Raw genomic sequence first — 23237 nt, forward strand, 5'->3', positions numbered from 1 at the left:
AAAGTCATTCCATGCACTGAGACAAGAAAATGCAAGCACCGCACCCAACAATGAACAGCTATCAAAGTTTTGCTACTCTAAACTGGGGTGCATCTTTGAGGTTGGAGCATCTTCAATGCCAGGAAATACATTATGTCCCATATAGTACCTACAATTAGTACACAATCTTCCTAGTCTATCCTACATGACTCAGGTAAATTTGACATTTTTATAATAAAATTAAGTTTTATATATACTTACTAAGTAACTACTTAGCTTACAATTATGCTCACACGGCATCCTAAATTCAAAATTTCCGGCAGCGTGTCGGCTGCAAAACAGGGAGTGACAGGCCCCGCCCACTGCAACAGGAGCGAGGGAGCGACAGAAGCCAGCAGCGTCATTCTATTTATTGCCGCAAAGTCCATGAACAAAAGAAACAGAGGGGAGGAGGGCGGGCTCTGATTTAGTAATTACTTGGTAAGTATGTATAAAACTTAATTTTATTATAAAAATGTCATTTTTATAAAAGTAACTTACCAAGTGCAGTAATTACTTAGCTGAATCCCACATTGCAAGGGGGATGGGATGAATGGACTACTCTAATTCAACACATTAGGCATGGTAAAAAACTTGAACCAGAAAAAAGGTGGCTGGTACTGAAACAGTGCCTGTCGCTTCCTTACCTGGCAAAAGCTACAGCAGATGAATGCTGCCTCTGGTTGGTGCTCATCTTAACCTGTAGCGGCGCTACGCTGAGCTGAGAGTTGCCTCTACATCAGCGGGACTCTTGCATCAGAGGATATGCCTGATCATTGACAAGATGTAATGCAGGAAAAAAGATGCCCTTGCCCTGGGCGCAGTACCATAACAACAAACGAGAGAACACCTGTCACCAGCCCTGACACAACAAAAAACCACTACTCATCAAATGAACTGGTGGGCACTCCAGGTACAAAGTACCCTCAGGCTCCCCAAGAACTCGACATCCTTATAACAAGGCAGAGAGACAGAAGAAAGAGGATCTCTCCTATGCTCCTTCCCCCAATACCATGCCACTGCCAAAGGTCAGAGGTATTGCCCTAGTTTTCAAATAGTGTTTCCACTACTTTTAAATAATGAGATGCGAAGATTGACTTGCACCTCCAAAAGCTTGACTGAAGAATAGAAGAGAGGGATAAATTATGTCTGAAGGTGAGAGAGGTGGCTACTGCTCTGACTTCTAGAGTTTTGACTTTGATCAACAGAAAAGTGTCTTCCTGAATCCAAAGTGTCTTCCTGAATCCGGGAATGTGCTTGGGAGATTAGGTCTCAAATAAAGAACGATAAGGCATTCTTAGAAAGTGGGCGAGAAGGATTCTTGATAGAACACCAGAGACCTTCTCGGTCCTATGCAGACAGTACCTCAGTAATCTGACAGGGCAAAGACCCCTCTCTTCTTCATCCAGACCCAAATATCCATCAAGTTCTTGATATGGAAAGAGCAAGACCAAGGCTTAGAAGGATCCTCATTCTTAGCCAAGAAGTCCAAAGTGAAAGAGCAAACTGCATCCCCTTGGGAGACCCCAATCCTCTTGTTTATCATATGTAGCTCACTTAAGCGTTTAGCCGTACCCAGGGCTACTAGAAAGAGGGTCTTCCTCAAAAGATTCTTGAGAGAGGCGGAACTGAGAGCCTTGAAAGGAAGGCCCAGAAGTCACTTAAGGACTACATCCAGGTTCCAACACACTAAATCTGACTTCTTCTGCTTGGACATATCAAAAGACTTAAGGAGAGCATTAAGATCCTGATTAGATGAAAGATCCAAACCTCTGTGCTTAAAAACTGAGGAAAGCATCACTCAGTATCTTTTAATGGTGGACAAGGAGACTCTTAGAAGTCTTCAGATACAAGAGAAAATCTGCAATCTGAACTAAAGACGTCTCAGAAGACGCGATGTGATGTCTGAGGCACCATCGACAGAATACTGTCCACTTCGACTGGTAGAAGTTGCAAGTAGACTGTCGTCTGCACTTTGCAATAGCTTCCGCAGCTGCTCTTGAAAAACCTTTCGCTTTGACGAGTTTCCTGACAGTCTGAAGCCTGTCAGAGCGAGAGTGGATAACCCTTGGTGACACCTCCTGAAGTGTGGCTGTCTTAGTAGCCACAGTTTTTGGGGAAGCAGCCTCGGGATGTCTACCAGAAGATGAAGAAGGTCCAGGAACCATTCCTTCGTGGGCAAAAACGGTGCCACGAGTGTCATTGATACGTTAGGGTGAGACACGAATTTCTTCAGCACTTCCCTGACCAAGCTGAAGGGAGGGTAGGCATAGAGGTCCAGACCCAACCAATCTAGAAGCATGGCATCTGTTGCCCAAGCCAGGGGATCTAGGGCTGGAGAGCAAAAGAGAGGAAGATGATTGTTTCTTGATGTGGCAAACAAGTCTGTGGAGGGTTTGCCCCACAATCTCCAAAGGTCGACACAAATCCTATGGTCCAATGTCCATTCGGTAGGAAGACTTGCTTGCGATGGCTCAGCTCATCCGCCAGGACGTTTAATTTCCCCTGGATGAAGCGAATGACCAGCGTCACTTGATTCTGGTGCACCCAAAAAAGGAGGTCCTTTGCAGTCTGGCAAAGGGAGAAGGAACGAGTGACCCCATTTCTTGATTTCGACAGCACCATGGTTTTGTCCGCATGAACAACCACTGTCTTGTTGCGGATCAACGAAGAGAAATGTAGTAGGCCTAAATGAACAGCCTTCAGCCCTTTCACACTAATGTGAAGGGAAGTCTACCCCAGGGACCACGTCCCAGAGACCTCTTGATCCCCTAGAAGAGCTCCCCAGCCCTGATCTGAAGCTTCCAAGTAGAAGTTTATATCGGGGCTCAGAGGAAGAAGGGATCTCCACTGCAAAAACCTTCCTTCAGGGAGCCACCACTGAAGATCTGACTGTATCTCCTGAGTGATGGGAAAAACTATTGGGTCCAGCTGAGTCTTCCTGTCCCCGTTGGCTTTGAGAAAGAATTGAAGAACTCTTGTGTGTAGTTTGCCCAACGTGACTAAGGTCTCAATGGATAAGAGTCCCTAGTAGGCTCATCCATAGACGGGCCGAACACGATGAAAGGAAGAGGAACTTGCGAATTGTCTGTAGGCAGTTTGCCATTCTCTTGGGGAACGGAAAAGCCTGAAAAGTCCGAGAGTTGAGAATCATTCCTAAATAAAGAATCTCCTGTGTCAGAACCAACTGGGATTTCTGGAGATTTAGAAGAATTCCTAGATCTTGAGAGGGCCGTAGAGTTGTCTGAAGGTCCTTCACGCACTTTTCCTTCGAGGGTGATCGAAGCAGCCAGTCATCCAGGTAAAGGTTGATGGTTATGCCAATTAGATTGGGCCATTTGGCGAGAGGAGAGAGGACTTAAGAGAATACTGAAGGGGCCATGGAGAGGTCGAAGCAGAGGGACTGAAACTGGCAGACTTTTCCTTGGAAGACGAACTTTAGGTACTTCCTGAAAATTGGATGAATGGGAATATGAAGATATACATCTCGCATATCCAGCGTGATCATCCTGAACTTTACTGTTATTACGAAGTGATTGAGGGTGCTTACATCCAGGACCGGTCTCCAGCCTCCTGACGCTTTGGGAACTACAAACAGACAACTGTAGAAGCCCCTGAGAGTGAACATCCACTTCCTCGACGACTCTCTTCAGAGGGAGAGAGGATACTTCCTTCTAAAGGGCCAAATGTCTCTCTGAGCCTTTTGAGTAGGCCGTCAAGGCGATGGGAGAGGATATTAAAGGAGGGTTCTCCGAAAACGGGATGCAATAGCCCTCCTTTAATAATATGATGATCATGGTTCTGCTCCCCTGAGATCCAACTTCTCCTAGAACAAGAGAAGTTTGGCTCCTACTGGGAAAGATGCCCACGATTGGAATCTGAATCCAAGCTTGAGGACAGTTGGTGCACATCCTTTCCAACAGCCAGCCTCCCTTGGACCTCCAGTATGTCTTCTCCCAGGAGCAGGGGAGCGGGACAGTGACCTTCATCTAGGAGCACCGACGGGATGGGAGACCACCTCCTCCACTAACACATCACTTGGCACTTTATCACATGACACTTTGTCGCTGAACACTTTGTCTATCAGGACACATAGGGACACCCCCATCTTTGAACTGAATTCACCACTAAACTGATCTTATCGAATTTAGATTCTATTCTAGATTCTAGGCTGGCAGTGGCATCAGGGTCTGAAGCACGGGAGCTAGGCACGGGAGTGGGTGGAGGAAGAGAGGGAGGACTGAGGATGGGAGAGAGCATATGTCCTGGGGATGAGTGAAGAGCAACACCGGAGTCTTGCTTAGGCTTAGAGGAAGAATCTCTACTCAAACAGGCCCTACTTACAGCATGAGTAGCTGCCTTCCTAAGCCTATCTTTCTCAACTTTAATAAGATGGAATTCAAACCTCTTCCAACTACTGTACAATCATCCCAATCCTTGCATTCAGAACATGTACTCTCCCTAGAACATGCCTGCCCCCTACACTTAATGCACATGGTTAAAATTAAGTATACCTTAGTTTAATCAGACCACTGAGCTGATTAACAGCTCTCCTAGGGCTGGCCCGAAGGATTAGACTTATTTTACATGGCTAAGAACCAATTGGTTACCTAGCTACGGGACCTACAGCTTATTGTGGAATCCGAACCACATTATACTGAGAAATGAATTTCTATCACCAGAAATAAATTCCCCTAATTCTTCATTGGCCAGCCGGAGATTTGAACACAGGCCCTGCAGAGTGCTAGCCGAGAACGGTACCGACCAGTCCAACAAAGAACTAGTGCACATGGTACATGCATCATAGCAACTCTTCAGTAATCTAGTCTTAGAGCCCTCACTACAGAAACGATGACTGGAAGCACCAGAATCTGACATGATTAAACTAATAGGAAATTAAGCTAATGCAAATTACAAACCAACAAAAGCCACAGCTTTAAAACTAAAGTAAATACTTCACCGACTTCTAGCAAGCTATGAACAACTGGCGAATCATGAAAGCCAAAGCTCAGAGAACAAGTTGTCGAGAGCACAGCATAAAATAGAATGATGCCGCTGGCTTCTGTCGCTCCCTCTCTCCCACTGCAGTGAATGGGGCTTTGCAACCGACACGCTGCCGCGAATTTTGAATTTAGGATGCCGTGCGAGCATAATCATCAGCTAAGTAATTACTTGGTAAGTTACTTATATAAAAAGTGTACTTTAACACATGCATGTATTGTACATAAAAATTTGTGACCTTGGCCTACTCTTGTCAAGGAACACCAGGGTGAACACCAGGATCCACTCCTTGGACAATACCATATGCCTAGGAGATGGTCACGAAGCTTTCCCTGGGATCACTGCACTTGCAAATGAGCTCCAAGATCTCTAGCAAATGAGCTCCAAGCCCAGTCTACAACAGCCTGGAAAGTTCCCAAATCAGAGGAGGAAATGCACCCGACTGCCCGAGCAATTGCTCAACAGACAGTGATACAGCATACCCCATGCCCAAGAACCCAGGTTGTGTCACAGTTGAAAGATCTACAAAGGAACAGCAGCAAAACCAGACCAGCCAGAACTGGTCCTAACTGTGATGACCAGTAACTGATCCAAGAACAATGGACTGGTGCCAAGGAAGGGTACACAATCATGTAAATTCCAATGGCCATCCTGAAGCAATTTCATGGAACAGGGATATCCAAGACCACAGGGAGCACAAACTCCTTCCTTTGTGCTTCTGGAGGCCCAGTGAGTAAGAACAGAGTCCAGATCAGTCACATGGTCAGAGTCATCAGTCCTCCTCCCAGAACACTGGCCTTCCAAACAGAAGCATTGACTGTTGCACCTCTTCCAGAAAGAGTGGCAGTAATGCAAAGCCTAGGGGGGATTTGACACAGGGAGAAGACTTCTATGCCTTCTTGCCTCTTTGGTAACTGCAGGACTGGGAAGTCAGAAAAAGTACACTTTGACTCTTGCTCAGCTCTTCTACCAAACAGCCATAGATATAGTCGTCAGGGTGAAGATTCCATAAGAAGACTCAGGAATCACAGCCAAAGGAGCAGCAGAAGCAGGAGAAGGATCCTTGGCCCCAGGAGCCACAGCAGTAGTGGGAACTCAACTGCAGCAACAGAGGACGCACCAGCCACAGTGAGGTGTGTCAGGAAGGCTGCAAATGAAGGCTCTCCAAACAAACCAAGGCAGGTCAGAGAGCAGTCGGTAACCCTCAGGTCTCTAAAGGAACCTTTAGGCTCAAGTCCAGCACTGCAAGTCATGTGCAACCTGGGGTAGACAGCTGACTGATAATAAACAAGAAAGTCACTGAAAGCATGCCTGGTCAATTGTGACAGGAGACGTGAGCTCACTGACAAACCCCACACCAAACTCAGCTGCAACAAGGGGGAGAATGGCAAGGAGTGGGACCAGCACAAGATTTCCAGGTCATCAAGGGCACAGCACTAACAAGAAACATAAGATGAAAAAGTATTATCTCACTGACGATACCAATGAGACCACCTTGGCCTTCTTTCGTTTAAAACAAAATTTCTGCTGCTGACTCAAAGTGGAATTCTCAGGATCATTTGCAAACCCCCCCCCCCCCCAACAAAGAGATAAAGGAATGAAAATCAGCATCTGATGGTGACATAAAACAGTTATACACACACAGACACACTCTCACCAAGGACACTTGGCTCTTCTTGCATCATATCAATCAGACAAACATACTACAGTCATCCCCTGGTATTTGCAGGGAATGTGTACCACACCCACCCGCAAATAGCAAAACTCCCTCTAAAAATGCTTATAATTGCCTGTCTTAATATTTCACACACCAAATGTTTACCTTAAACATCATCCTACACCAAATATACCGTAAACTATCATCTAAAACACTTTAATATTATTCCAAAGGCATCTTACATTACCCTTAAAAATATATGGCTTACAGCTACGTGTGAAAACTAATCAAGTTATCCCTATACATTCAAGTACATCAGTATTAAAGCAGTTTCACTGTCTTTTTTACAATACATAGGAAAACACTAGGAATTCAAAGTAGAGTTAAATACTGTCCAGTACCTAAATATTTAATATGCATTGAAAAAATACATATTAATGATATTTTGCTGTTTACATTAATATTAATATTTCAAAATTAGTCATTCTTTTTCTATCATAAAAAATGTATTTAGTCAATAAAATAACATGAAAATACAGTAATTAGTGAATATTTCTTGACAAAAAAATCCGCAAATTACCAACTTTTTCGCAAATAATTCGGGGATAAGTTCCACAGAAAAATCCACGAAAAGGTGAAGCTTCAAATATCAAACCACAAATAGGCAGAGGTCAACTGTACTGCCTCACTGACGATACCAATGAGACCACCTTGGCCTCCTTCCATTTAAAACAAAATTTCTGCAGCTAATTCCCAGAGGAAACCTCTGGAACACTTGCAACCCCCACACAAAGAGATGAAGGAATGAATATCAACATTTGAAGGTGACATAAAACAATTAGACACACATACACACACTCACCAAGGACACTGGGCTCTTCTTGAATCATACCAGACTTACTAGAACAGACAAACACAAACATACTATGCCAAACCAAGAGAAAAAGGCACAATGCTAAATAACTCCAAAAACCACCAGTCAAAAATTCATGACCAACAACAGCAGTAAGGATATGCACATAAGTGAATGAGTAAGTACTAACCACACTCACCCACCTGCCTCCACCTGTAGATACTTTCTTAAAAGCTTCAACGAACAAACCAGTTGTGCCAAGAATATTCCTATATAGGATAAGGGTCTGCATTCTCACTGGAAAATTAAAATTTAATAGTGAGTATAAATACGTTATTTAAATACTAGAAAAATACTCACCACTTTTCCCTAAAGTAATACTGACTCCACTGTTCCCCAACACTTTAGCAGCTAACATTGGAGCAATACAGCAAAAACCAATGGGTTTTTTAGTTGAGTGAAAGTCTTTTATGACACGTTCAACATCAGCAATTACCGTCATGTCAGCTCCCTTGACAGCAAAGTCTGACCTGAAAAAAAAAAAACATTATTTCTGAATACTTAGAAAAGATATTAAGAACAACACAATAAAATTAACAATTACCACAACCTCATGATCACAAGTCACTAAAATGGGAGAAAAAATCCACAGTAATTCAATATAAATTTTTATAATAAAATTTATTATTTGGATACTTACCTACTGTTAAAGATAGCTTATATCTCCAAGCCAATAAGCAAGTCAGCATTCAAACAAAAGATCGAATAGTTGCCTGGATGACTGTCCAGTACACCTGTTCTCCACCAGGTGTTTCGAATGTTTTAGCTCATCAGAATTCTCATTGACAGCACATTAAATTGTGGGAATGCTGGGTGGGATCTACTTTAACAGTAGGTAAGTATCCAAATAATAAATTTTATTATGAAAATTTATATCATTTGGGATGAATCTTACCTACTGTTAATGATAGCTGATTCCCACATTGAGAAGAGGATGGTGGGTAATGCAGCTAGACAAATCCGCTCAATCAATCAAGCTAAAGGTTTCTTGCATGAAACCCAAAACATTCTTATCCGATCTGGAATCTTCTCTGGATCTTACTGCTGCTAAAACTTGGATTCCATTCAGGGAGCAAGGCTCTCATATGAGTGCAGTGAAGAGCACCCTTGCGGAGAAAACCACTTTGATTCAGCCAGAATGAAAGAGAAGCGGCATTCACTAAAAATAAATACCTTTATGATATAAAGGTATGCTCCTATACAATACCTGTACCTTCATACTCCCCATAATATTAAAACCCAGGATTTAAAACAAAGAGCCTAAATGATTGCTCTTTCTTTAACTCAGGAGAAGACTTGACCTGCTACTAGTTGCGGACTAAGGGCTTTACTGTTTTCAAACATGATGCTGCATACTTAAGGTAGTGAGCTGCAAAAAGCAAATTGCACTTCTACTGCGCCGCATTAATCCAATCCTCAAGCAACAACGTGTCATCAAACTAAATGAAGTAGAAACAGCTCTCACATTATGAATATTTACCTTTAACAAAGATAAAAGGTATGGAGATAGTTCTCATGCACTAGCCTAATCAAATATGTCTCAGAGAACCTCATGTTCTTTGATTAAGACATTCTGGGTTTCTAAAACCAAAGAACAAAAGGTTAACTTTGCTTCCCCAAGGATTAACCTTTGAGAAAGATGTAAAGATGTTCTAGGTTTCTAAAATCTCCAAACAAAAGGTTAACTTTGCCTCTTCCTGGCTTAACCCTTGAAAAAGATTTTCTAGGATTCTAAAATCACAAAACATAAGGATAACTGCCTCTTCCAGGCTTAACCTACCTAAGTACGATTCAACTGCCCCAACAGGAAAAAAGTGTTTCCTCTTCTTCCCCACCAAACTGGTTAAATTGGGATTCTCACAGTTCTCTGAAAAACTTAGTCTTAATATCATTCTCAGCTCTAAGGCAAAATGATGAAAAAGCATCCCCTTTACAACAGCCTTAAGGAGAGTGCTTGCAATAAATTTACTCTTTTAAATGCTAACAGTGCTAAATCAAAGATGGTTTCATAGTAAATAATTCAAAGAAACTCATTCCAGAGGCTCAAAAGAATCTGCAGCTAAAATTTAGACCTGTGTCTAAATTCCAAAGAGAGACTGATAGCAAGTAGTAGGGGCTTCAATCTCAACTGATCTCAACACCTTAAGGTGCAGATCATCAGCCAGATCTAACAGCACATAACACAATACCAAGGAAAGTATGGAACAATAACCTTGAAAGCAGACAGTGAAAAAGTCTTACTATATCTAAAGCAGGGAAACTTTGATGTCTACAGGGTTCCAGGTGCTGAAAATTCCTCTAGAGTGGCACCCTGAGCAATACACAAACCACTGCTACTGGCACAAGGCCATGGTTGTTTTCCATTTCATTAGGGATAGAGCCCATGATACCTTTGAAAATCCCCTTGTTGGGAGGAGACAGTCACCTTTGAAAATCCCCTTATTGGGAGGAAACAGTCGAGCATCTCCAAGCAGTCAAGTTTGAGATGCACCCTGAACTTATGCGAGATTACAGTAGGTTCCAGAGCCCAACCCCGCCCCACGCAAGGCAAATTTTTGCCTAAGTTTGGCACACTCTCTAAAAATGCTAATAAATACTTATTTCTAGATTTTAAACACTAAATATGACCCTAATCATGCTCCCAAAGTATTAAGCTAGCTTTTAAATGAAACTGAAGTTACTGTAACTTCATTTAAAAGTTAGCTTAATACATTACCCTTAAAAAAAGAAATAAATGGTTGGCGTAAAAATATAGGAGTGTGTGAAGATTACATATACTATTTCTCTCTCTCTCTCTCTCCCCCCATTCCACCAATCTATTTTTAGAAGTCTTCTCAACCTTGTTTTCAAGAACTTCTTTATTCTCTCTTTCTCTTTGCTCTGAAATGCGCTGTATCTCTACGTTTTAGAACAGCGCATTTACAGTTCGTAGATGGTACAGGTAAAATTAGATCAATTTAAAAATATCTACTGTACAGGTAAAGACATACAGAAAAACAGTAATACGTAGGTTGCGCTAACTATGAGAGAGAGAGAGAGAGAGAGAGAGAGAGAGAGAGAGAGAGAATATTATGTAAGAATCTTTTGACCGCTAATTGAAAACACTCTCTGTTCCTGTCATGTTAAATTAACATATCTGACAGCTTCGTCTTCGAGCTTCCTTTCAAAGAGTTGACAAAAGATGAGGGAAAGATATTTGTTTGTTTAAAATACAAATTTTGTAATTATAGTTACATTATTATTATTATTATTTAATCTTATTAATTAATACTTGAAAATTAATACTTATTATTGGGTAAATCATTTATTTATAATGCAAAATAAATAATCATATACACGTAACATAAAAATTCTCTCATCTCAGTAAGAGAGAGAGAGAGAGAGAGAGAGAGAGAGAGAGAGAGAGAGAGAGAGAGAGAGAGAGAGAGAGAAGAGAGAGAGAGAGAGAGAGAAATTATTCTTATTATTTAATGTTAATTTACACAATAAAGCTTGAGAACTTATAAATTACATAAAAAATTAAACGTAAACACTTTTGCAGGGTTTCTCAAGGATTTCTAAAAGTTTGCATGTCTGTGAAAAACTCATGTATGACAATTAGTTAAGTTCCTAAGAAAAGTTCATGTATCTGTGAATTCGCACAACTCAAATCGTGCAAGCTCAGGGTATTACTGTACAGAAGTTAGTGGAAGTGCATGGAATGCATTAGTTTGAGTCGATTTCCCCTTAATGAAAGAATAAGAGACACATCTACCGAGAGAGCTAAAAAGTCTGAAAATCATTGGGTGAGGCTACTGGGGATCTACAGGAGTCATTGAGCAATTCTTGAACTTAAAATTTGCTCAATACTTCCTTAGAGTAGATAGAGATAGGGGAGACTTATGAGTCTGAATCAGGCTGAACTTAAAGAAACACATCCACTGTTCAAGCCTCAAAGCAGTAGTAATTAACTGGTTGTTTCTGTTCATCTGCATGCTAATAAGTCTACATTTGAGCACTCCTCTAATCCCACAGCAACTGTCGAACTTGTGGATGTAATGGCCACTCTGTAGGTAGTTTTGTCCTTACTGAATCCTCAATTGCCAAAAGTACTGTCCTTCCGCAGAATGAATTATGAAACCAATATCATGTTGTTCATTTCACTCAAAGAAGCAATTTTTCCACTATGACTTAGTTTCTGACCAGGGACGACCTGCCAGGCATCTTTGATGGTCTTTCAACCGCTCTGAAGTCTTGTAAGCTTTACCAGGAGGTCTGCAATTGGCAATCTAAAAGAACCTGAGGGCTGAACTCACTCCCAAAAGGTAAAAAATAAGTCTTCTACCAATATATCCTCCCTTATCACCTCAACCTGTGCAGCATAAGCCTTACCACTAATAGGAGCATAAGTGTTCTCACTTCTTCCAAACCAAATTAGTATAAGCATGAAAACATTAGCCTAATGCATCAGAAACAAGGTTGGCTGAGCAAGTTAAAAACTAACACTCTTTCTCACTAAACTCCCGTTGGTGCCAAAAACACTAAGCTGGTGCCTTAACCTCTCTAAGATGACACAGAGAAGAGGCATTTATCCTGGGAAAAAGTTTAATAAAAGATCAAAATTTCAACAATCTAAGCTGAGACTCCATTTCAGTAAGTCCAAAGCATTTGACTAGTACAGTATATCTATATAACTAGTCCTATCAGTGCTAACAACCTCATACTAGGTGCCAAAGACAGTAAAAGTCGCATACGTAGCAAGGATTAACATTTACCAAAATGACCTTTTGGGTAACGCATTATACGAGACTTAGAGCATGAAAAACAGAGAGGTGGGTGACAGAGGGCACAGAACCACATCGCCCCGAGAATCAACCCAGTTCCCTGACAGCAGACTCTTCCAACTGCTGCAGGGGAGTCCTAGGCTCGGGCTACAGACAGGCAAGGGCACTGACACCTTACCTCCTAAGAGGGAACACAAAAATGATCACACACTATGGAGGGACCCAGACCGATTCCCTAATCAATTCAAACAAACCTTGTACTAACCAAAATAAGGTTTACGTCCTTAATATGCTTTTCCTGAACCAAAAGGGGAGCGGAAGGCGGCGCTACAGAGGAAGTCTCAGTACTAAGTAAAGCATTAGCAAAGGAAAAGTCTAGACTGAGTAAGGATATCTACAAACGAAGGACCTATACTAACAAACTTTAGCAGTAAGTCCTTCAAAAATCCCTACTTCCTTACATCTATTCTAAGATCACACTTCATACCATTGTCGTAAACAACTTAAGCAGTAAGTCCTTCGAAAATCCCTACTTCCTCACATCTATTCTCAAGATCACACTTCATACCATTGTCATAAAAACTGTGTATCTCCTAATTGATCAACATCCTGTTAACACAGTAATCATTCCTACAGAACCTGATGTTCTTAGCCTTGATTCCAGTGGAGGCACCCTAGGAAAAATAAATTTACAGTACTGTTATAGCAGCAAACAGCCACGAAATACCAAAAAGTGCCTATACACAATGGTGGCAAGGAGAATTCTGACAAGAGCTAAAACATTTGAAACACACCTGGTGGAAAACAGGTGTACTGTACTAGACAGTCATCCAGGCATCTTTTGTTTGAATGCCAACTCGCCTATCGGCGCGGAGATACAAGCTATCTTTAACAGTAGGTAAGTTTCCTCCCAAATAAATGTAGTTCCATTATCTGCAGAATGATGGAATTACCTGAATGACTAACCTACCAGCCTTTGAATACTGATTTTGTTTTTTTAAAATCCTCTAACTCTAAATATTTTCTTAACATTATACTTTGTATATATAACTTTTCATTTCTGGTTAGACTGGAGAATCAAGTAGGTTCTCAAAAGTTATTGGTATATAAATTGTTATATACAATATAATTACAATCACAATATTGTGGATTTTTTCACCATTAACAGTTGTTAGTCAACTCAGTGTCTGCTAGAGTGGTGGCAAACTTTTATATCTATACTGAGATATATTCAAGCACTAGTGATGATGAAGTACAATATAATATCTCATTCTGCTTGCTGGCAATGTTCAATGAAATTATTTTATCATTTTACTTTGTTTCTTAAAAATTTCAAATAGTGATTTACAGTACTACTGTACATTTTTTTATACCTAGAGTACACAGGAAATTAATATAACCTAAGAAATCAGAATACAGTATATTTCCTGGGGATCTTGAATGATGCAAAAAATAACCCATATGTAATGTTACTAAAAGACAATAAAAATTTACTACAGCTCCTTCAAATAACTTACAGATTTTTAGCAGCACCAAATCCTCCAGGGAAAAAGACTGCATCAGCAGCACCACTAGACAATTCATCAAGAGGCTTAATGTTTCCTCTAGCAATTCTTGCAGACTCTACCATCACATTTCGGGACTGTGATTCATCTGGAGCACCCTGAAACATCATTACCAATGTAAAAATTGCAACAAAATACCAGAAGTTCAGCATAATAAACCACAACTGAAAAATGGCATTTTTATAATAAAATAAGGTTTTATATATACTTACCAAGTAATTCCATATCCAATGCAGCACAAAGGGACCCTTGCTTGAGAATATTGTAAAATCCACATCAGAAGGTGAGTGAACAAGTACTTTCGTAGTTTATTCTACATTTTCAAGTTCACTTACAAGGCAGCTTGAATTCAAAATTTCACAGGTAACTGGTAAGTATATATAAAACCTTATTTTATTATAAAAATGTCATTTTTATATAAGTAACTTACCAAGTAATTACATAGATGATTCCCACATTGATAGGAGGTGGGATATATGGGTACATTCTCCTCCAACACATTAAGTATCCTCCAAAACATTGAGTATGTAATGAATTTGAAAATAGAAAAAACTGCTAGCATTGAAAACAATTCTTGTAGTTACCTATCAGCTAAGAGAGCTACTGGGATACTGCCTCTGGCTGGTGCTCATCTTAACTCGTAGTGGCATGGCGGTATAGCCATGGGTCACCTCCTACTTAGTGGGAACTTTGCAGCGAAGGAAGTACTCCAATGGCTAGCAAAGCATGACAGGTGCTCGCCCTTGCCCTGGGAGTAGCACCAAAATAAAAACAATTGTCACCTACACTGAGATAAAACCACAACCCATCCACTGAGAGTGGTGAGTGTTTCAGTGCATCGTAACCCCTGGCTCCACAAAAATCCTGACCTTATTACAAGGTGAAGAGAAAGTAGGAAAAAACAATCCTATGCTTCCTTCTGCAATACCATGCCAGTCACTATAAATGGTCTCAAGGAACTGGAAGATTCAATACTGTTTTAATTTCCATTAAAATTAATGAGAAACGAAGAACGAGCACATTCCCCGTAGTTCGAAGGCGCTGCAGGCGAAAAGAAACTCAGGAAGGTAGCTAGAAGATAAATGGCCACCTTAGCAGCAACACATAAGCTGAAAGATGAGTGTCTTCAGCAATAACCTCTTCTTCTTCATCCGAGGATACAGGAGGCAAAGCTAAGTCCATAGGCTGTGGGGCCAATGGAGCCTTCCTTAACAGGCTCAAAATATGTCAAGCTTGCTCTTAATCGGGTCTACCACAGAAGGCACTTGCTTGCTGGAAGAGGGTTAAACCTGAAGTGCAGGAGACTGAAGCACAGAAGAATGTCCATCTGCTTGAGAATCACCAACAGCAGTTGGAGCCAAAGTGTCGGCAGCAGAACCACAACAAATGGAGGAGAGAGGGCGCTCAGGCGCCGACGGAAGTTCGGGCGCCAAAGGGAGCTCAGGCGCCAGTGGGTGCTTTGTCCTAGAAGGCAATCCATGCATCACAGAGTGGATAGGCGAAGGTGGGCACTCAGGTGCTCTGTGACACTCAAGAGAAAACAGGTGCTCTGACACAGCAGGACGAGAGGGAGCCAATGAGCACTGAGACGATTCCGGGTGCTTGGATGAAAATGGGCATTCGGAAGTCAAGGGAGCTTCAAACACTGCAGGGCAAAAGATGAAAAATGCTCTGGACTGTCGCAGTGACTGCAAGACGGAAGAAGACTGTGAAAAGGCTCCTTGAATTTCTTACACAGCACTGGAGGAGAATGCGACACATCACCAACACGCCTTTTCAAAGGGCGTGATTCGTCCACAAAACACCATTGGCGTCTGAGAGAAGAATCATCAGAGCTAGATGAAAGACGATGCAAATCCAAGGCTACGCCTTTCCAGTGATGCTTGGCTGCAAAGTGGGATTCAACAACAGGTCCACCCGAGGGGGCGACTACGCGTGGGCAAGCTCTTCGTTGGGCGAGTCAGCAGAGCTGTGGACTAGCACTTGCTAGGCCTGAGTTCAAGCCTCTGGCCGGCTGATGAAGAGTTAGAGGAATTTATTTCTGGTGATAGAAATTCATTTCTCGCTATAATGTTGTTCGGATTCCACAATAAGCTGTAGGTCCCGTTGCTAAGTAACCAATTGGTTCTTAGCCACGTAAAAATAAGTCTAATCCTTCGGGCCAGCCCTAGGAGAGCTGTTAATCAGCTCAGTGGTCTGGTAAAACTAATGTATACTTAACTTTTTACGTGTGGGCAGACCCCACCAACCTCCCTTAGGCTACCGGTTTGATTCCTCCCAGGTTTAGTGGAGTATGACATTGACCTTTGCCTAGGAGAATCAGCGGGATGGGCAGCCACCTCCTCCACCAACACATCACTAACACTAGGCGCAATCAGGTGCTCCACCGACACTGCACTGGCACTAGGCGCTACTGGGCACTCCGAATCACTTTTATTGTCCATAGGGACCTTAACCGATGAGGCTAGCTGAGCAACAGATTCCACAATCAATTCAAACCTTTTATTGATCTTACACTCAAGGCTGGCAGTGGGGTTGGGTTCGGAAGCGAGAGAGCCAGGTAAAGGAGTAGGTTGCACAGGAGAACTGGGTACAGGATCAACAGCAATAATAGGAATGTCAATCTCGATGTTAGCACTATCAATATCATGATCAACAGGAGATTCCTGACTAGCTAAAGACTTACTAATCCATCTAGCTGTCACTTTTCCCTTTTTATCTCTAGCAAGTTTATTTAAGTAAGATCTTAAGTTTTCCACTTCTTACTGTCCCAGTCTATACATCCATTACAGCTTAAATCTACTGAACAAACTTGTCCCCTACAATCTGTGCAGATAGAATGGGAATCGTAAGATTCCTTAGTCAAACGCATAGTGCAGCCTTTGCTGCAGTACCTGAAGTTAGTCAAACTTGAGTCTGACATTTAACAAACAAGTCAACTAAAGTCACAATCAGTGAACAAGGTACAAGTTGAATTAATCAAAGTCACAATAATGGAAAAAACCGAGTCTAATTCTATCTAACAATGCCAAAAGGCTATCAAAGCAAGAATACCTCACCAAACACAATGGGAAATCAATAAGAAAGACGAATCCCAAAATCAGAACTGCTGCTAAAAACTGGTGTACAGCCATTAGCCAGCAGAAACAAATTGAATCCTTTTACTAGTTGTTCCTCTCTTACCCCGTAAGTGAGCAGGGTTAGTTACCTAGCCAAACAAAACAGCGCAACACCTGAATTTAAACATTTTAGCCACCAAGTGAGTGAAATTAGTAGCAATGTAATTACTTGGTAAGTTACTTATATAAAAATGTCAAACAAATGTGACATAAATTTTTCAACCCACTATTTGGTAACAATGACGCAATTATATTGTTGTATTGCTGCAACTAAGAATTTGTAGATAGGCCATATACAAAGTACACAATTCAATTCAATTCAATATTTATGATCTACAGGCATCACCATCGTATATTTACTTATGCTTTAACACCTGGTCAACCTTCAAAGGCCAAGAGAGCAAGGCCTCAAAAGCCATTCAGCCTGGGAACTTTGCTGACATCTCCAGAATTTCAGCTGTATTGGTTTCATATTCTATTCCCTCATTTATTTATTTATTTATCACCTTTTCCCATAACTTGTCTCTCTGCCTTTGGATCCCTCTTGGGTTTAAGCCTGTTGACTCAGTCCATAAGGGTTTTCAGCTTAAGATTTATAAAAAGAAAGAAATACAAAAGAATATCAACAAAGAAATCTATTAACCTCAAAATCAAACACCTACAGATTTTCAGTATTTAAAATAATCACACCCTAATAATAATAATCAAACAATTCGAGTATCTGGCCCTGGTCTAGCTTCATTATACTTAAAAAGATTTAGTCATTAAGCTAAAATCCAGTAATCATCATTATAGGCATGGGTTTCCAAAGTACTAAAATCATATAAACTTGACCACAAATAATAAAAATCACAAGGTTAAGATATTCTTAGAGATACCTGATCGTGTTGCATATTCATCACCAGCCATAGAAAACACCAAAAGAAATGGGTTCTAAAACAGGAATGGAATTTTTTGTACCTTAAAAAACAAAGATTAAAAACTTACCTTTGTATGGTCAATGGTATGCATCTGAGGAACATTTGGGGCATAGCACTGAACAGTTGCACCTGCTCGAGTCAAAGCAACCAAAGCAGCTGATGCCTCATGAATTTCTGCACCATCATAAACTCCAGACCCAGAGAGAACCTGTAAAAATGCAAGCCATGAAAAATATCTTCACTATTTTGTATAACCAAAACAAATGATTACTCAAAACTTTCCCTTTGTCATGAGGTTAAAAATATAACTCTGGAAATGAGTGTAAATATCCACTACCTTCCATCAGACAGTAAAAGATCTATGACTATTACAATTACAGTAATGTCAACATCAGAAATGAGATGGGAAAACAGGCCTAAAAACCCATTTCTAAGTTTCTATATTACATTGTACTTTCTATATTACATTGTACATGACTTTCTAAACATTTTGTACATATAAACTGCAACCCTTGCTTTACTTAGGAATGTACAGTACAAAACCTGACTCAACTAGGAAGATGAAGTGGTTTGAATGGTATAGAAATTAAATATTAAAGGGTTTATTTTTGAAAAGAAGATTTTGGAAAGAGCAAATGAACATCCTTATCTACCAAACCTGAAGAAAAAAAGCAGAAGTGGAAAGGGAGTCTAAAACCCAAGGAAATAACAGACTAAACTCTCCAAAGAAGGATTATAAGAATCATGGAAATCAAATGACAGAAAATACCACTGTTACATATTGGGAGGGAAGGAAACTGGCACTGAACTAATTGCATAAAACACTACTGATCACTCTACAAAATCATGGCCACGGGGTAGTTGTGGCCAACTAAGAGGAAAGACTTCACTAGCTCAACTGACAGGGAGGGTACTGCATAAAATCTCAGATCTTCTATCAAATACTAACAGCTTCTGAGTTTTCACCCGAAATTCAAACATGAATGAGAATGAACGATCTCTAACCCTCAGTAAGCCATACCACATACATAAGGTAGTAAAGCTCATCCATCTTAAAAGTGCAGGATATCTCTCCCGTTAAACTGGAGAAATATCCCATTCATGATACCAACCACATAAGATGCCCAACTTCACCAGGTGAACATCTGCTGTGGACTCGGAGCTGTGTAAGAAAGCATCTCTCCTGTATGTGCTGATAGATGGTCTCCACCAATTAAGCAAAACGTGACTCCACAGTCTTCCCGAGATCAGACATGACCAACACCTGACAGATCAGCTTGGACAGGGGAAAAGGTGTACACATCAAGGTTGTCCCACGGGTGTCGAAAGTCATCCTACAGTACAACTCGTGGGTCCAGAACAGGGAAACAGAACACCAAGAGTTTCCTGTTTGACCAAGTGACAAAGAAGTAAAAATCACAAATTTTTAAAGCAATTTGTATTTTTCCCAACTATACAAACCTGAGGTCCTTTACGTTTGGAAATACTCTCAGTGAAGCTGGAAATGGCCATTAAACTTTTGAACAAGGTGGTTAGGCAGTTAACTACCTTCCGGTAGGCGGAAGTCTCCCCTGCCAGAATGTAAACATTCCAGTTTGCCTTTCAGCCCAGGTATCAGATTAAGGGGTGTAGTGAGATGGGCATCAAATGTAATGTAAAGGACTCAGGTTTGCATAGTTAGGGAAAATACAAAGTACTTTTAAAAATTTGTGATCTGTCCTATACGATATACAAACTCTTGGTTCTTTACATTAGGAAGACTCACTTGTTGGGGGGAGAAACCTGAGTGGGTCTCTGAAATGACTGGAGTTCGCCACACCTGGGTTTCTCTTCCTCGTCAATAGAGCGAGGAAGAACACCGTGCCTCTGACATATTGATCGGAGTGTAGGAACTGCATGATCAATTGTCAGACTTCTGGGCCTTTTCGAATGAGTGCAGGAAACGTAACCTCATATGAAAATAGGCTAGGATGAGTCTAAAAGTCGGTGACAGTAAGGCAAATATAAGTATTGGGTTTGTCTTATTGTCAGGGTTTCCTTCCTCTCCTTGCTCGAGGAAGGAGTGGGTTTGCTTCTATAAATCTAGTGATAGAAAAATAGAACAGATGCTCGAAATGTAAACTTACTTGCATCGGCCACCAGTTCCAGCATGTGTCGGCTCAAATCCCACTCTCTGCCTGAAGTAAGAGACAGAAGGATAACAAGGAAGAAGGCAGAAGAGAGGCCAGTCACTCACGCAATCACTCTCACTTCCATAACCAAGCACCTTAGGCAAGATGCTACCTGTCCTTTTTAGAGGAGCCAGGTAAGCAGCTCTGACTAGAGAGAGATCCCGTCTATGACACCAACCACAGAAGACAGCCCGTTTTCCCTGGTACACTGCTGCAAAGGACTGTCTGAGATATCCAGCCATCTCTGTTGCTGTGCAGCGAGAAAACTCTCTCTCGTACGAGATGCTGGATACAGTAGTCTCCAGCCATGAAGATACAGGGACTGCACTGCCCAATGGTACCGCTCCACGCGTGGTTGACACAGAAGATTGGGCCAGGGAGGAATCTCTCTCGGTGCCTTGGACAGTAAAGTTAGCAGGTCAGGATACCAAATGGCCAGAGCCACCAGAATCATCCTGAGATTCGGGGTGATCAACACCCTGCTGATCACCTTGCGAATCAGACAAAACGGAGGGAAGGCGTAAACGTCAAGGTTGTCCCACGGGTGTTGGAATGCGTCCTCTGCAGCGGCCCACGGATCTGGCATGACAGAGCAGAAGACTTGAAGCTTTCTGTTGTGCCAGGTGGTGAACAGATCGATGGCCAGAAGCCCCCACAGCTCTAACAACCTCTCTGTGATGTCTGAATGAGGGGACCAGTCTGTCCCTATCACCAGCTTCTGGCGGCTGAGCTTTGTCTGCCACTACATTCCTCTTGCCTGCAATGTCCCTGGCTGACAGCTCTACTGAGTGAGCTACTGCCCACTCGTGCATCTGCAATGTCAACTGATGCAGCAGATGGGATACAAGACCCCCAAGCTTGTTGACATACTGTGGTGATGTCACTCATCAACACCACCAAGTGTCCCATCACTCGATTCTGAAACTCTTGGAGGATTAAGAAGGCCGTCTTGAGTTCCAGGATGTTGATGTGAAGGTGCTTGTCGTCTCAGTTCCACATCCCTGAAGTCAGCAACTCCTCCAGGTGTGCACCCCATCCCTAAGTCAATGCATCTGAGAACAGAAGCATGTCAGGAGGGGAAGTATGCAGGGATACTCCTATTAAGAGGTTCCTGTCGTCCATCTGCCAGTCTAAATCCTGTCTCACTTCCTCTGAAAGAGGAATGGGAAAGGATTGATGGTCTCGAGACAGGGACCAGTACTCCATTCTCCACTGGAGAGAATGAAGGTGAAGCCGCCCATGAGGGACCAGCTTCTCCAACAACGACAGGTGACCGATGACGACTTGCCCCATTGTCGAGCTGGCTGCTCCCATTGAGACAGGAACAGCTGCACTGCCTCCCTGAACCTGCTGATGCGAGAGTCCAAGGGAAAAACTCCTGCTGCTACTGTATCTATCAGCATGCCCAGGTACTTTATCTTCTGCTTGGGGATGAGATCAGACTTCTCGAGTTTTACTGTACTACAACCCCTAGGCTGTAGCAGAACTCGAGAAGCCGATCCATCCTGTAACAACTGCGAGCGGGAGCTTGCCAGGACGAGCCAGTCATCTAGATACTTCATAAGACATCCCAAGCCAATGGGCCCAAGCTGACACAAGTGTGAACACTCGCATGAACACCTGGGAAGCGGTCTTGAGCCCAAAACAGAGTACCCTGAACTGGAAAACCACTTCCCTGAGGATAAAGCGAAGGTACTTGCGAGAGGACAGATGGATGGGTACATTATTTGGAAATTGGAAATACACATCCCTCAAGTTCACAGCATGCAGTTGTTCTCCCTGATGGAGGTGAGCAATGAAGGTGCTGTTTCCATTGTGAAACGAGTCTGGTGAACGAATCGGTTCAAGGGAGAGAGGTCTATGACTGTCTCCAAGCCCCCAAGGCTTTCTCTACAAAAAAGATGTGGCTGTAAAAGTCTGGGGACCAATCCAACACGACTTCTACAGCGCACTTCCTCAGCATTGCTTGCACCTCCTCGAGTGCGAGATCCTTTGGCGAGCCGTGAACGTAGGTGAGGAGACAGACCAGGTTGTTGGTAGGAGGTCGCCGAGATTCGAAGGGAAGTAGATATCCCTCCTGAAGGGCATTCACTACCCAGGTCTCAGCTCCATGTTACTACCATGTTACCCAGTGGCTCCATAGGCATCCATCCACCAATGGCAGCAGCTGGAGGGAAATACCGTCCCTAGCATCCTCCCTTCTTCTTCTTATTTTTGTCCCCTTTTCCCGACTGGAAAGAGGGTTGAAAGGAATGCAATTGCACGCCTTTCTTGGAGTGGAAGGAGGAGGTTGGGTGTTCCCATGAGCACCCTTCGAAGCCTGGGTCTTCTTAGGGGTCAAGTAAGAGCTAGCCTGACCTGAGGGTTGGGCCGCAGTGACACACAAAGACCCAGAGTTCAACAAGGTGGTCGTTGTCTTCGGCACGTCTCTTGTCCACCGCAGCATCTACCAACTCTTTGGGGAGAGAGGCAGAACCTCTTTCCTAAGGGCCAATGCCGACTCAAGACCTACAGACCTGGAGATCCGATTCAGGACAGCGTCCCTCCTCTTCAGCACGAGATTTCCCCACAGGTTTGCCATCTGGTGGGCTAGGTAGGAGACAGCCCTACCTCCAGACTGGCACAGTCTCCCAAAGATGGAGTCTTCTCCAGGGATGATCACACCCGAGGAGTCGGCAACTTTGGAAACTGTGAACGACCACAGATCCAACCAGGAGACTGTCTGGAGAGCCACCATAGCTGTGGCCTCCAGGTTCACTGCCTCTTGCTGCAAGAGGGAGACCCCTTCCGCAGCAAGGTACTGCAACGAGAAACTCGCGCCTAGACAAACCAGGTCCGGGTCAACCTACCTAATCGGCAAAGACCCCTCCGAGGGCATGTAGAATCGCTTTTGTCGAGGCAGAGGAGGGGGAAGGAGCGGTTTGACTGAAGTGAATTTTCCTGCCCAGACACAAAGTTATTCATCTGATCGAGTACCCCCTCAGCAAGCACAGCCCCACCAAAGTCTTTGGTTCCTTCTTGGGACCCCAGAAGGATTCAAGGCGCCAAGGACGCTCCTCAGCAGAGGCCGTGGTCCCCTCCAGCAAGATCACTATGCTGACAAATCAGTG

The 23237-nt window shown here is 42.6% G+C and overlaps 1 protein-coding gene across 1 annotated transcript in view; it reads right to left on the reverse strand.

Moving 5' to 3' along the window:
* The window catches only part of LOC136855636 (glutamine amidotransferase-like class 1 domain-containing protein 3, mitochondrial), a 54563-nt gene that overhangs the window by 26060 nt on the left and 5266 nt on the right, over nucleotides 1–23237 (reverse strand). The window contains exons 2-4 of the mRNA XM_067132821.1: nucleotides 18024–18164; nucleotides 13870–14015; nucleotides 7890–8059 (exon numbers count right to left, since the gene is read on the reverse strand). Coding sequence (XP_066988922.1) covers nucleotides 7890–8059; nucleotides 13870–14015; nucleotides 18024–18164 — 457 coding nt within the window. The remainder of the gene's footprint in view (nucleotides 1–7889; nucleotides 8060–13869; nucleotides 14016–18023; nucleotides 18165–23237) is intronic.

Source organism: Macrobrachium rosenbergii, chromosome 3, assembly GCF_040412425.1.
Source record: "Macrobrachium rosenbergii isolate ZJJX-2024 chromosome 3, ASM4041242v1, whole genome shotgun sequence".
Taxonomy (NCBI): Eukaryota; Metazoa; Arthropoda; class Malacostraca; order Decapoda; family Palaemonidae; genus Macrobrachium; species Macrobrachium rosenbergii.